This window comes from Oncorhynchus mykiss, chromosome 16 (genome assembly GCF_057628025.1).
Source record: "Oncorhynchus mykiss isolate SJ-2025 chromosome 16, ASM5762802v1, whole genome shotgun sequence".
Classification (NCBI taxonomy): domain Eukaryota; kingdom Metazoa; phylum Chordata; class Actinopteri; order Salmoniformes; family Salmonidae; genus Oncorhynchus; species Oncorhynchus mykiss.
The window spans coordinates 33,582,599-33,597,201 of NC_143037.1; the positions used below are offsets into that span (position 1 = coordinate 33,582,599).

Sequence of the window (14,603 nt, forward strand, 5' to 3'; positions counted from 1 at the left end):
TACCGCTTCTTAGATTTGCTTTCAATGTGAATGGCAGATCTATAACTCAACATTTCTATGTGAATTTGGTCGGGTTGCCCAAAAAAGTTACATATTGCAGCGTTAAAGCAAAAACATGTTGTACATTTTGCAAATTTCTAACATATCATACGAATTGTAATTCGTAACATATAAGAAAAATTACTCTCATGGACATGTATGTGTCGGTTGTTTTGCTCTAGGACGCCCACAGGCGTCACAGGACTCTGAAGGTTCCCTGGTGCCAGTTGAAAAAATTAATTGAAGTACAGTACCAGTCAAAAGTTTGTCATTCTAGGGTTTTTCTTTATTTTTACTATTTTCTATATTGTAGAATAATAGTGAAGACGTCAAACCTATGAAATAACACATATGGAATCACGTAGTAACCCAAAGAATGTTAAACAAATCAAAATATATTTGAGATTCTTCAAAGTAGCTACCCTTTGCCTTGATGACAGTTTTGCATTCTCTCAACCAGCTTCATGAGGTAGTCACCTGGAATGCTTTTCCAACAGTCTTGAAGGAGTTCCCACATATGCTGAGCACTTGTTGACTGCTTTTCCTTCACTCTGCGGTCCAACTCATCCCAAACCATCTCAAGTGGGTTGAGGTTGAGTGATTGTGGAGGCCAGGTCATCTGATGCAGCACCCCATCACTCTCCTTCTTGGTCAAATAGCCCCTACGCAGCCTGGAGGTGTGTTGGGTCATTGTCCTGTTGAAAAACAATTGATAGTCCCACTAAGCGCAAACCAGATGGGATGCATATTGCTGCAAAATGCTGTGGTAGCCATGCTGGTTAAGTGTGCCTTGGATTGTAAAAATAAATCACAGACAGTGTCACCAGCAAAGTACCCACACACCATCACACCTCATCCTCCATGCTTCATGGTGGGAACCACACATGCGGAGATAATCCGTTCACCTACTCTGCGTCTCACAAAGACATTGCGGTTGGAACCAAAAATCTCAAATTTGAACTCATCAGACCAAAGGACAGATTTCCACCGGTCTAATGTCCATTGCTCATGTTTCTTGGCACAAGCAAGTCTCTTATTATTATTTTTGTCCTTTAGTAGTAGTGGTTTCTTTGCAGCAATTTGACCATGAAGGCCTGATTCACACAGTCTCCACTGAACAGTTAATGTTGAGATGTGTCTGTTACTTGAACTCTGAGGTGCAATCTGAGGTGCAGTTAATTGCCGATTTCTGAGGTTGGTTACTCTAATGAACATATCCTCTGCAGCAGAGGTAACTCTGGGTCTTCCTTTCCTGTGGTGGTCCTCATGAGAGACAGTTTCATCATACCGCTTGATCGTTTTTTTGCGACTGCACTTTAAGAAACTTTTAGTTTCTTGACATTTTTCGCATTGACTGGTCAAATAGCTTGTAAGCTTAAAGTAATAATGGACTGTCATTTCTCTTTGCTTATTTGAGCTGTTCTTACCATAATACTTTTTTGGTTATTACATGATTCCATGTGTTATTTCATAGTTTTGTTGTCTTCACCATTATTCTACAATGTAGAAAATAGTAAAGATAAAGACAAACTCTTGAATGGGTAGGTGTTTCCAAACTTTCAACTGGTACATTCAGTCAATAAAGAATTTGAGAATCATTAATTGAAACCATGAGGTGTATTACCTGCTCGGCTCTAGTGGAGTCACAGTTTCGCTTTGCATTGGCAAAATATGTGTTTCATGATTGCTGCTGCTTGTTCCACTCCGAGAACGTTTCTTTGTGCTTGATAAGCATATGATTTGTCACAGAGATTGTTGTAATCTCTGCTCGGCATCAGACTAATTTTGTGCTTCAGTTGCTCTTCTCTACTTCGATAAGAATTCACGAACTGGCATTCATTCTACCAGCAGGCAGCGCTCTGACTGATGTGTAGCTACTTTTCTCCGTAAAATGCAAGATTAACTACAAGCAAACCATTATTAGGAAATGTAGCTGGTTACATTCTTTATATGAAAAAGATTGGAAATATGATGGCCATGCATCATTTTTGGAAGAAAAAAATATTGTTTTTATATTGTAAGCTTATATTACGTTTTTTTATACTTGTGTGCAATGTTCCCTTCTATTTTTTCAGCACTGAGCAAATTTCAGGTCTGCTGAGCACAAACTTGAAAGTTGTGAAAATTCTGTGCAGCTTACTGTGAACACCGAGGCTGTACTCGCTTTAAGTTAAAATTTTAACATTGGCCAAGTAGGCTACTGTGGCTATTTGATCATAATGTGGGCCTACCACCAAAAACAATGAAGAAAATGCATCCCATAACATTTTAACATGGAAATAGCTGTTCTATCATTCAACCTACAATAGCAGCCAATGTACGGTGTTCAATGTAGGCCTACATTCCATGAGACTTTTTGGAGAAAAAAAACATGCAGGGCTTGACAGTAACCTGTTTATCCACTTGTCCTTTAGATAAGGTGACTGAAAATGTTGTGTTGTTTGATGCAAGAAACTGCTATACAAAATAAAATTCATTATTATTCCCATACCATTATTACAGAGAATCAGACAAATAATGCTACTCTCTGCCTATTGGTAATTTAGCTTATTCAAGCCTGTCTCAAAATACAACACTGCCTCTGTAAAACAAAAAAAAGCTCTTTGCCTGACTCGCTTTTCAAAGATGTCTAGAAATGTCTACACGTCTTTTGCTCTTCTAGGAAGCAATCACTCCCCTTTTGCTAACTACAAATGCTCTATAACTGGGCTAATAATTCACTAACTAGAAAAGTATAGGAACATAATGTGCACAAGTGGCTACATGCAGCTCTCACTTTTATCTCAAAATAAGTGCATCTACTCACAACTGCTCATGCTGTAAACACAGTCCAGTTCAAAGTAAATGGCACAGATCCATATATGGTCTATTTGCATATAGGTCTACTGCAACTCTGATTGGTTATGCCACACCGGTCTGAGTAGAGTACGGGCTGAGTCGTGTGTGCCAATGCAATGGAATCCTACTCCGATGCGTTCTGCCTAAAACCAAAACTCTTGCATAGTTTGTTTTGTTTCGATATGTTGCATTGAAAGTGACTAATATTGCGTTGATTCGATCACAATCGACAGAGTAAAGGGAATAGTGTTAGTGGGAATAGTGAATAGTGGGAATAGTGGGAATAGTGTTAACAGAAAACTCTAGAACAGTGGTCCCCAACCTTTTCTGAGTCAAGATCAGTTTGAGTCAAAATGCAAGCCGAGATCTACTGCTCATATTTGTTTTTTAACACAACTTAAAAAACATAAGCCTATGTAACATTAACCAATTAATAACAGTACTGTAGCAATGAGGTTTGTGCAGTAAACTATAGGCCCAATAAATTATCATTGCAAAAATTGTAGGCTATATCAACATAATCTCACACTCAATTCGTGCAAATATGTACAAAAAGTACTTCAGCATATTTTGTGTGTTTTTCTGCATTTTTGTGTGTCTTAATTTGTTTGAAAATACACATTTTTGTGCCACTCAATTCGTAGGAAAATACAAAAAAATGGTGCAACTTCACAAAATACATTTTTGTATTTCGGAATAAACTTCGGATTAATCTTTTGAAAGTCATTAGAGCAATGCATGATGGGCAATGATGTTCTAAACTAACTTTTGTGTTCCACATTTATTTACAGTGCATTCGGAAAGTATTCAGACCCTTTGACGTTTTCCACATTTTGTTACGTTACAGCCTTATTCTGAAATTGATTAAAATGTTGTTTTTCTCATCAATCCACACACAATACCCCATAATGACAAAGCAAAAACATATATATTTTTTTATGTTAGCAAATGTATGAAAAAAAATAAAAAATGAAATACCTTATTTACATAAGTTTTCAGACCCTTTGCTATGAGACTCGAAATTGAGCTCAGGTTCATCCTGTTTCTATTGATCATCCTTGAGATGTTTCTACAACTTGATTGGAGTCCACCTGTGGTAAATTCAATTGATTTTGACATGGTTTGGAAAGGCACAAACCTGTATATATGTATAAGGTGTGTGTAAATCATCATTGTAAAATAAGAATTTGTTCTTAACTGACTTGCCTAGTTAAATAAAGGTTAAAAAAAAAATACAAAATAAGGTCCCACAGTTGACAGTGCATGTCAGAGCAAAAACCAAGCCATGGGGTTGAAGGAATTGTGCGTAGAGCCCCGAGACAGGATTGTGTTGAGGCACAGATCTGGGGAAGGGTACCAAAATATTTCTGCAGCATTGAAGGTCCCCAAAAACACTGGCCTCCATCATTCTTAAATGGAAGAAGTTTGGAACCTCCAAGACTCTTCCTAGAGCTGGCCGCTCGGCCAAACTGAGCAATCGAGATAGAAGGGCCTTGGTCAGGGAGGTGAACAAGAACCTGATGGTCACTCCACAGAGCTCCAGAGTTCCTCTGTGGAGATGGGCGAACCTTCCAGAAGGACAACCATCTCTGCAGCATTCCACCTATCAGGCCTTTATGGTAGAGTGGCCAGACAGAACCCACTCTTCAATAAAAGGCATATGACAGCCCACTTGGAGTTTGTCAAAAGGCACCTAAAGGACTCTCAGACCATGAGAAACAAGATTCTCTGATTTGATGGAACCAAGATTGAACTCTTTGGCCTGAATGCCAAGTGTCACTTTTTTATTATTATTTATTTTTTTAACCTTTATTTAACTAGGCAAGTCAGTTAAGAACAAATTCTTATTTTCAATGACGGCCTAGGAACAGTGGGTTAACTGCCTGTTCTGGAGGAAACCTGGCACCATCGCTACGGTGAAGAATGGTGGTGGCAACATCATGCTGTGGGGATGTTTTTCAGTGGCAGGGACAGGGAAACTAGTCAGGATTGAGGGTGAGATGAACAGAGCAAAGTACAGAGTGATCCTTGATAAAAACCTGCTCCAGAGCGCTCCGGGCCTCAGACTGGGGCGAAGGTTGACCTTCCAACAGGACAACAACCCTAAGCACACAGCAAAGACAACACAGAAATGGCTTGTCCTTGAGTGGCCCAGCAAGAGCCCAGACTTGAACGTGATTGAACATCTCTGAAGAGACCTGAAAATAGTTGTGCAGCGACGCTCCCCATCGATCCTGACAGGGCTTGAGAGGATCTGCAGAGAAGAATTGGAGAAACTCTTAAATTACAGGTGTGCCAAGCTTGTAGCGTCAAGCGTCAGATTTTTTTGCAGGTCTCTGTTTCCCCACATTTATTGATTTAATTAATTTCCAATCATGAAATGTATCCCCATTCCCCTATCATACCTTAAATACCTTAACCAATTCCACAAAAAAAGACAAAAAACAGAGTTTTACTCCAATCTGGCAACCATCATAAAATCTGACATAGCACCAGTATCCCAAAGAATTATGCAAAAAATAGTATTTCGGTGACAACTTGGTTGATGAACAATATTGGGTTAACACGTTTGTTTTTTATATAAATAAATGTACGACGTAAAAAAAGTCAGTCCATTGCCCAAAATGCATTGCTCCAATAACTTGTGTGTATTTGCACAGGAATTAAGCCACACATAAACACACAAAATCTGTTGAAACACTTTTTGTACATATTTCCACGAATTGAGTATGAGATTGTGTTGGATATATGATCACACTTGTAATAGTTTCTGTTGTTGTATTACTTGTGAGGCACAGCTGAGTGAGCATACATTTAAATAATGTGCTTTTTATTTTACTGGGCTGATGATGCCTGTATCTGATGGAAGGAGAGAGCAGCAAACTGAGTCAGCCTCTCAACATCCCGCCGCTCTCCCTTTCCTCCACTGACCAAAGGCACACCATCTTCCAGTTGTTGGAGACACTTGAGTCGCACTGCATTATTTCTGCCTCATGCACAAATTCATGCTGTTACTCCTATGAACAGAAGACCCAAGTCGCTAATAATAACAACAACGCAAGCCTTTAGATACACTTTCCTACTCATTCATTACTGCCGCAGTGCTTGTTGTAGCGCTGAGTGGAAATAGGAAAAGCGCGCATTTTATGGCTTATAAAAGTGAACTCACTCATTAAAACAGAAGCTCTGTGCTGTATTTGTCTTTACACAGAAATCTCACCGTATCAATTTTGCTGTAGTTTTCTTTTATGCCTACGATCTGCAGACATCCCGAGACAAATAAAAAAAAATAGGCACACATGGCTTTATCAATGTTTTTTTACAGAAATGTTTGGCGATTGACTAGGAATGCGAACGATCGGTTGGGGATCCCTGCTCTAGAAAGTTGAATGAAGTTAAACCTCGTGCTTCTCTCAGTGGGTTGATATTATGCATGGCAGTCCGGCAGTCTTGGGGCTACGGTGCGCAGTTTAGAGGGAACATTGCTTGTGTGGCTGCCAGCCAAATAGCGTATGGAATGTGTTGCACTGATGTATTTTCTGTCAAGGAAAAACGCAGGTGAAATGGTTTAAAGCATGCTATTTTGATGGTCTGCGTTTTAGAAAATTCCGATTTCTGAAATCTTAACGAAACCGCCTATGCTGATGCTCAGGCGATGTAGCCCACCCACATCTGTGCACACTCAAACATGCACTTTCACACAATCATGACAAAACTGAGAGACCAGACATATGCTCCAAATAAAGGACAATGACACAATTGACATAAAACTGGTAAATATACTGAACAAAAATATAAAACGCAACAGATGTTGGTCCCATGATTCATGAGCTGAATTAAAAGATCCAAGAAATGTTCCATATGCACAAAAAGCTTATTGCTCTCAAATTGTGTGCACACATTTGTTTACATCCCTGTTAATAAGCATTTCTCCTTTGCCAAGTTAAACACAAGAAGCTGATTGAACAGCATGATCATAACACGAGTGCTCCTTGTGTTGGGGACAATAAAAGGCCACTCTAAAATGTGCAGTTTTGTCACACAACACAATTCCACAGATGTCTCAAGTTTTGAGGGAGCATGCAATTGGCATTCTGACTGTTGCCAGAGAATTTGAATGTTATTTATCTACCATAAACCTCCTCCAACGTCGTTTTAGAGAATTTGGCAGAACCTCCAACCGGCCTAACAACCACAGACCACGTGTAACCACACCAGCCCAGGACCTCCACATCTGACTTCTTCACCTGCGGGATAGTCTGAGACCAGCCCCCCAGGCAGCTGATGAAACTGTGGGTTTGCGCAACCAAAGAATTTCTGCATAAATGGTCAGAAACCATCTCAGGGAACCTCATGTGCATGCTCGTCGTCCTCACGAGGGTTGTAACCGACTTCAGTGGGCAAATGCTCACTTTGTGCACAATTTGAATGCACAGAGAACCCGTGACGAGATCCTGAGGCCCTTTCTCGTGCCATTCATCCGTTGCCATCACCTCATGTTTCAGCATGTTTGGGTTGCTTTGGATCAACGTGTACGACAGCGTGTTCCAGTTCCCGCCAATATCCAGCAACTTCTCACAGCCATTGAAGAGGAGTGGGACAACATTCCATAGGCCACAATCAACAGCCTGATCAACTCTATGCTAAGGAGATGTATCGATGCCCAACAGATGCATATCTGTATTCCCAGTCATGTGAAATCCTTAAATTAGGGCCTAATGAATTTATTTCAATTGACTGATTTCCTTATATGAACTGTAACAGCAAAATCTTTGAAATTGTTGCATTTATATTTTTGTATAATTAAATACACCACAACTTCATTATCACAGCGCAGTTTGTGAGCTCTCCAAACGTGTACACTACCAGAATGAGAACGGTATGCAGTATTAATATATTGAATAAACAGAAAAGACCATAACCAAACATTCTAGATTGGGGAAGTGGCAATGAATATCGGTAGCCTACATTTAGTACCTCTGATACTTTTGTTACATTGTGGGGAATTCATAAACATTGACAAACCGAGAGATTGAGCATGGAGAGCGACCTAGCGCTTTGTTGCAACACAGTATTTGAAAACAATGTGATCTCTGGTTAAGACCGATTTTTGACGTCTGTTCGAATACTCATGTCCATCCCTACTCAGTTGTCCTATGAAACTGTGGTGATGTCATTGGTTGTGGCTCTCCACTGCAGCTGCTCCAGACAACCCTGCAGCTGGTAGGCACAGCCAGCCAGGTCCATGTAGAGCAGGGCTGAGTATACGTCCTCCAGACTTGCAGTCGGGCCCTGGCTCCACAGCCGCAGCATCTGGCTCCACACGATCCAGCTGCCGGTCGGTCAGGGAGAGCACGCGCAGGAATTCCTTCCATCGCCGCAGAGGCACCTCCTTGATGATGGCATATAACACCATCACGGGCCAGTGCTCCTCCTGGGTGTCCTGGCGAGGGACTGAGGAAGAGAGGGGGAAGGGAGGAAATCAGGGCCAATATTCACAAAGCGTCTCATAGTAGGAGTGCTGATCTAGGATAAGGGTTCCTGTGTCCATGAAATTGTATTAATTATTATCTAAAAGGTAAAACTGATCCTAGATCTGTGTTCCTACTCTGAGAAGCTTAATACGGGCCCAAAATGGTAACCGGTCGGAGAGACTCTTTTAAAGTGCTTAAAGGAAAACTCTACCTAAAAACAAAATGTTTTTCTTGTCAGCAATCAAGTTTTCAAGATATGTAATGTTCAAAATAAATAACATGATGCAAAATGCATCATACAGGGATTATTTGTGTATTTTGAAAGTTACATATCTTGAAAACTTGCTGAAAAGAAAAACATTTTGAGACAATGTTAACAATGGACTAATGAAACGGATATCAAAAGATAGTTTTTAGGTGGAATTTTCCTTTAAGTGAGCAAAGAAGTAATAGAGAGTTTGGGCAAGATTCAATCAATATAATCAGGTCATTTGTGGGGTATGAGGAAACCTCTTTGTGCTGTGAGGGTGCGTTTTAGGAGTGAGAAAGTGCTTTAACTTGTCTTGCTTGTGTAAATTATGAGACCTGATAAGTGTGATGCTCATAGTTTATTTCTAAAAAGCATTTTATTATTTCGATTTGCACACTATGCACACTCCTAGTCCAGTAGATTTGTTTTTGAGGGGGAAGTCGCAGTCTGGACCCCAGTCAACTGTTGTAAAGGAACTGACACGCAAGCTGAACTATACCATGCACCATACCCAACAACGCAGGAGACTCTGAAGTTGACAAGCATGTGGAATTTTCTTGTAAACTAGAAGTGGCCATACTATTTAATCTTAAAGATAAAAAAAACAACTTTAAAACGTGGCCTTAAATTTGAGGTTAGAAGATCTTGAACAGGATGTAAAGTCTCAGGACAAACCTTTACATGTATCATATTTTGTCAGTGAAACTACTGTAACCAACATCACGCTTTGATGCTTGGTGTAGATACTTCTGTGCATATTTTCAGTGGAACGGATGTTGGAATCAGGGTGTAATTTGCAAGAAGGATAAGGCAACAACCTTAAATGTTAAAGGCCGATCAGTTGAAGGCTGCTTTTTGCTATCTGATTTGCCAATTAATCTGAACCTTAGATTCTTTTTGATTCATATCACCAAAGTTTTGAGTACACAACAGCACATATTCTACCCACATCAAAGTGACAGGACAGGTAGTAAGTACTATGCTGTAGGGTACACACCTCAGAAATGTGCTCGATGGGATTTGCTTTTGCTTCTGATATGCGAAACACCTACATTATATCATATACGTTTATTATAAATCCAAGCTTATGCACCCAACCTTAAAGTCCTATTCCAGGCTCCTTTTCACTTAATTTATCACCTGATTTACTTAACCCTTTACACTCGTACCCATATACGGGTTGAAAATGGCAGATTTAGGCACTAATAAGCACCTAAATTGGAACAAAGTGACTGTACAGTAACATACTATACATGATGTCAGAGGTCTGGGCTCTGCACTTCACAGCTCTGTTTTCACTGAAAGCTGTTCTGATCTTGAGAACACTGTAAGATCATATTTTCTGACCGCTAGTCATGTTGGTAATAGAATAAGATTTCAAATCATGCCGACCTGACCCAGATTCCGATATATAATGGACCGTTTTTGGTCATTGTGTGATGGTGGGGATGCAGGGTTGTACTCAAAACAAAACATCTACAAGTGTGCCTGCTCTAGTTCCTCAACAGCACAGCTAGGAGAGCTAAAAAAAAAACATGCCTTATACTTCAAGACTTTTCTTTGAGTCATAAAAGTGCATTGAAATTGCTTAGGAACTGTGCACACTTTAGAGAGGTGTGTGGCCACTTGGAGACACCAGTTACTCCTCTCATTCAAACCCTTATTTGCACCTACCCCACATTTTCCAGGAATAGTCTTATTTTGTTACTGAATGTATCTAGAGTATTTTCAGATTCCGCTGTCGACAAATGTGGCAAAGTACACTAAATGTAAAATGCACATAAAATCAACAGCGTGATGTTTGGATTCAGTTGTTAGGTTCTTTTTTTTCAGAGTAAATAACTCACGGACACTAGAGAAGCTTTAACCAAGCTTGAATTCTTCCCAAAGGTTCTGTACAGCTGTAATTCAGACAACCCAACATTTTTCCCATCCAGATACAGTGGAGCAAAAAAGTATTTAGTCAGCCACCAATTGTGCAAGTTCTCCCACTTAAAAAGATGAGAGAGGCCTGTAATTTTCATCATAGGTACACTTCACTTCAACTATGACAGACCAAATGAGAAAAAAAAATCCAGAAAATCACATTGTAGGATTTTTAATGAATTTATTTGCAAATTATGGTGGAAAATAAGTATTTGGTCACCTACAAACAAGCAAGATTTCTGGCTCTCACAGACCTGTAACTTCTTCTTTAAGAGGCTCCTCTGTCCTCCACTCGTTACCTGTATTAATGGCACCTGTTTGAACTTGTTATTAGTATAAAAGTCACCATAGTATAAAAAATCATAGTTGAAGTGAACCTATGATGAAAATGACAGGTCTCTCTCATCTTTTTAAGAGGGAGAACTTGCACAATTGGTGGCTGACTAAATACTTTTTTTGCCCCACTGTATATTATTTAGTATATCTAAAGACACGATTAAATCAAGAATAGGTGACAACATTAGCCTATCACTTGTGAATTATATTGAATCATAGTCGCACACCTCATGTAGCCTAGACCATAGGCCTATATGATTTAATAAAGTTGGCAAATAACTTGTAAAAATTAAGCACATTAATCCGCTTTACAAGGGGTGTAGAGCCTAATATATAAGCAGTGTGTGAGTTTCAAGTTTGGGGAAGATAATTTTAACCATAAAAATGTCACTTTTGATAATGGTGTTTTTCGCCAATGGAACATCCGCGCTTATAGCCTACTACCATGTGCGCATTGCTGCGCTTATAATGGGAAGAAAGCCGAATAGTTTATCAACATTTTAAGCTACAGTAAACTTTCTGATCTGTTGCGTCAGCCACATTGCATAAAAACTTTTTTGTTGATGCTAGTGGTTGCATTAATTTGGGATCTATCGCATCCCACAACTGTCCCAGACTATGTTTGGAATATTTTTTTATTGCGCAGAATAGGTCAAATTTTGTACTATGGGGATAGCAGATTGACATAGTCTAGTGCTCTTGCTGTTCGTTAGGCCTACTCATTTTGTTGGCTGACGAAAAGTGAATGTGGACAGTTCTTCCAATATCTTCAATATGCACCTCGGGAATTGGATAAGGACACGCAGTTACGTTCCCAAAGTGTCGGTCTTAACTTGTAGCCTGTGAGAAAGATCTGATCACATGACAGAGTGCCTGTGCGTGAGAGATGCTTCAGATTGTGCAGCACTCAGAGAGAAGGGCACAACACAGCACTCCGGGCTGCAAACGGCATGGATTTGTTTAGGGTGCATTATGGCCACAAAGGGGATGCCCTTGTGAAATTTGAGTCATTATCAAGTGCTTGTCAAATTGTGAATAAGAAACTATTGGAGTGTGTACAGCCTGTGCAAAAAAACAACAAAGCAGAGCTCATGCCTTTCAAGCAACTTTTTTCAAACCATCATTAGAGTCTCATCATGCAGCCTTACAATATATAAAAAAAATCTAAACATATAGCCCAATGTTTGTAGAACAACTAAAGTTACATTAATAACTCAAAATTAAGCATATAGGAGTATCTATTTCTTTGTTTACCGCTCAAGACAGAATAGCCGAATGTGCGCACTCCCTCAAATCGTTTGGAGAAAATATTTGTTCAATTATATTTTTCATACTATAAAATAATTCCATGGAATTACAAGCAAATCTTGTCTGCTAAATGTTACTAGTGTAGCCCAAAGCCATTTGGCATAGCCACATCAGGACCTACCATAAGGACAACTCAGAGTGTGCTATTCTTCTCTACTTCATATCGTGCTTCTTTAGACCTGTCTAAAATAAATAATGGATTTATTGAGAAGGTGTAGGTTATATTACATGGGGTTTATTAGACTTTTTAAAATGGCTTGTAGGCTATGTGTGGAAGCCAGGAGATGCTAAATATATTTATGTTAATTAACGGTCAATTACCGTGAGACAGACAGTTATTTGCTTGACAATCACCGACTGACGAAATTTTGTGACCGACACAGCCCTAGTCACATCCCTCCAATAGAGTCCCAGGCACTGATATAATCTATGCCAAGGTGTTTGTTGGTGTTTCCTTGATTTTGTCAGTTACCTCTATATTGAAGATAGACAAACTCCATCAAATACTTACCTCTGGGCTCTCTGTCTGGCAGCAGGGGTGTGACAAGGGGGTCAAACTCAGTCTTGGCAGCACTGTGAGCGAGTGTCATCATGGGAATCCCTTCAGTAATGTTCAGCGTCTTGGAAGGGACAGCAGACAGACAAAACTCCTGAGCATCTGTCTGGCTAAGCTGAGCAGCAAAGTGTCCATACACACATACAGTATAGGTATAGTAACATATCAAAAGAGATACTGATCATTTGCGGAACTAGATTCTTCCTTACAGGTTTAAAATCAGACAAAGACAAATTATATCTATTGATGCAAACATAGCCATGCTGTACATTCCAACTCTAAATGTAATGTAGGTTTTGCACCTGCTAGTCAGGACTGGCCTACAGGTGAATAACATATTTTTTCTCATGTTCATTATAGTTTGTATCGTCTGCTTCCTTTCTAACACTATCGCTGATCATTATCCAAATGTAATGTAAGAAACTGATACTAACCAGTGAAGTTGGGTAGTTTGGCTGATGATGAAGCTGATCTGTTAGAGTTAAAGACAGATATTATCAGTTTCCTGCACCAACTGTTGCAGTGAATAACTTGTGTATTCACACAGGAGCTCTTTAAGATTAAACGTCAGTTTTTTTAAAGAAAAACAACACAATTGGAGGTTTTAAGTCCATAACAATGCTTAAACAGCATTAGGAGACCGCTTTTGAGGTCTGGGAAAAATCTGAGAAATGTATATTTTTGAGTGTAGTTACCCTTTAATTCATGTGGGCAGGCACCTAGCACTGTTGTTTGGTTAGCAGTGTTTCTGTAGCACGAGATGGAGTTTTCAAAACAAATGACCACTGGATTGATGAAAATAATCAAGATATCATTCGGCAAGGTAGGCTAATTTGAAGCTAGATAACATTTCATTGAAACAGTTTTTGGGAAAGCCTTTCCATCTACCACAAGATGGTTAGGCCCATCACTAGCATCACTATATTTGTCCTGTTCCTTAATTGTTTGAAACCTGGACGTTTTACCTCATTATGAGGCATGTCTTACCTTGCTTCAAAGTATCCTACAGCCAAAATCCCACTATAGAAACATGGAGGCAATTATTTTCTAAAGACTTCCTCATATGCATACAGTACTCTATATATTTTCTTTCAACTTTCTTTCATTGTCTAGCAGCCAAAGTACTTATCCTAGTCATATTAGCAACCCATGAGAGTTGTTGCATCTTTAGATCGCCCCTCTTTCTAAATGTCTAACAGATATTTCCATCTATGTCCATGAAACCGCTGGCAGGTACGGTACGCATTTAGAATGGTGTTTTCCGCAAATTGCATTTTAGAACATTCGCTGTGTGCACATATTTGCGGCTAAAATGTGAATAAATAATAGTTGATCAATATTTTAAGCTAAACATTCTGATCTATTCCATCAGCCATATTAATTGATATGGCGTATACCTCCACTACACTACTGCACTACACTACGATACGCATCGTGGGGATTAAGAAGTGAGTATACACAATGCAAACTGAAAAATAAGTGGGTATACAGCGTATATATACCCTCCACTACACCACTGCTGCTAATAACATTATTAAAGTTGGAGTGCTAAGAATTACGCAGTCAAACACAAACGCAGTCAAACACAACTAATAGCACACAAATAATTATACGTTTTCATGTCTTTATTGAACACACCGTGTAAACATTCACAGTGCAGGGTGAGAAAAGCATGTGAACCCTTGGATTTAATAACTGGTTGACCCTCCTTTGGCAGCAATAACCTCATCCAAACGTTTTCTGTAGTTGTGTATCAGACCTGCACAACGGTCAGGAGGAATTTTGGACCATTCCTCTTTACAAAACTGTTTCAGTTCAGCAAAACTCTCAGGATGTCTGGTGTGAACCGCTCTCTAAATCATTCCGCACCATCTCA

General features: G+C 39.5%; 1 protein-coding gene across 3 annotated transcripts in view; it reads right to left on the minus strand.

The window, feature by feature from the left end:
• Nucleotides 1-6,636: 6,636 nt before the first annotated feature.
• LOC110491820 (uncharacterized) overlaps nucleotides 6,637-14,603 on the minus strand; it is a 30,754-nt gene continuing 22,787 nt past the window's right edge. For all 3 annotated transcript variants that reach the window (XM_090202565.1, XM_021565608.3, XM_090202566.1), the window contains 3 exons: nucleotides 13,162-13,199; nucleotides 12,683-12,791; nucleotides 6,637-8,331 (listed from right to left, as the gene is read on the minus strand). In XM_090202565.1, the coding sequence (XP_090058691.1) occupies nucleotides 8,051-8,331; nucleotides 12,683-12,791; nucleotides 13,162-13,199 (428 nt within the window). In that variant the 3' untranslated portion in view covers nucleotides 6,637-8,050. The remainder of the gene's footprint in view (nucleotides 8,332-12,682; nucleotides 12,792-13,161; nucleotides 13,200-14,603) is intronic.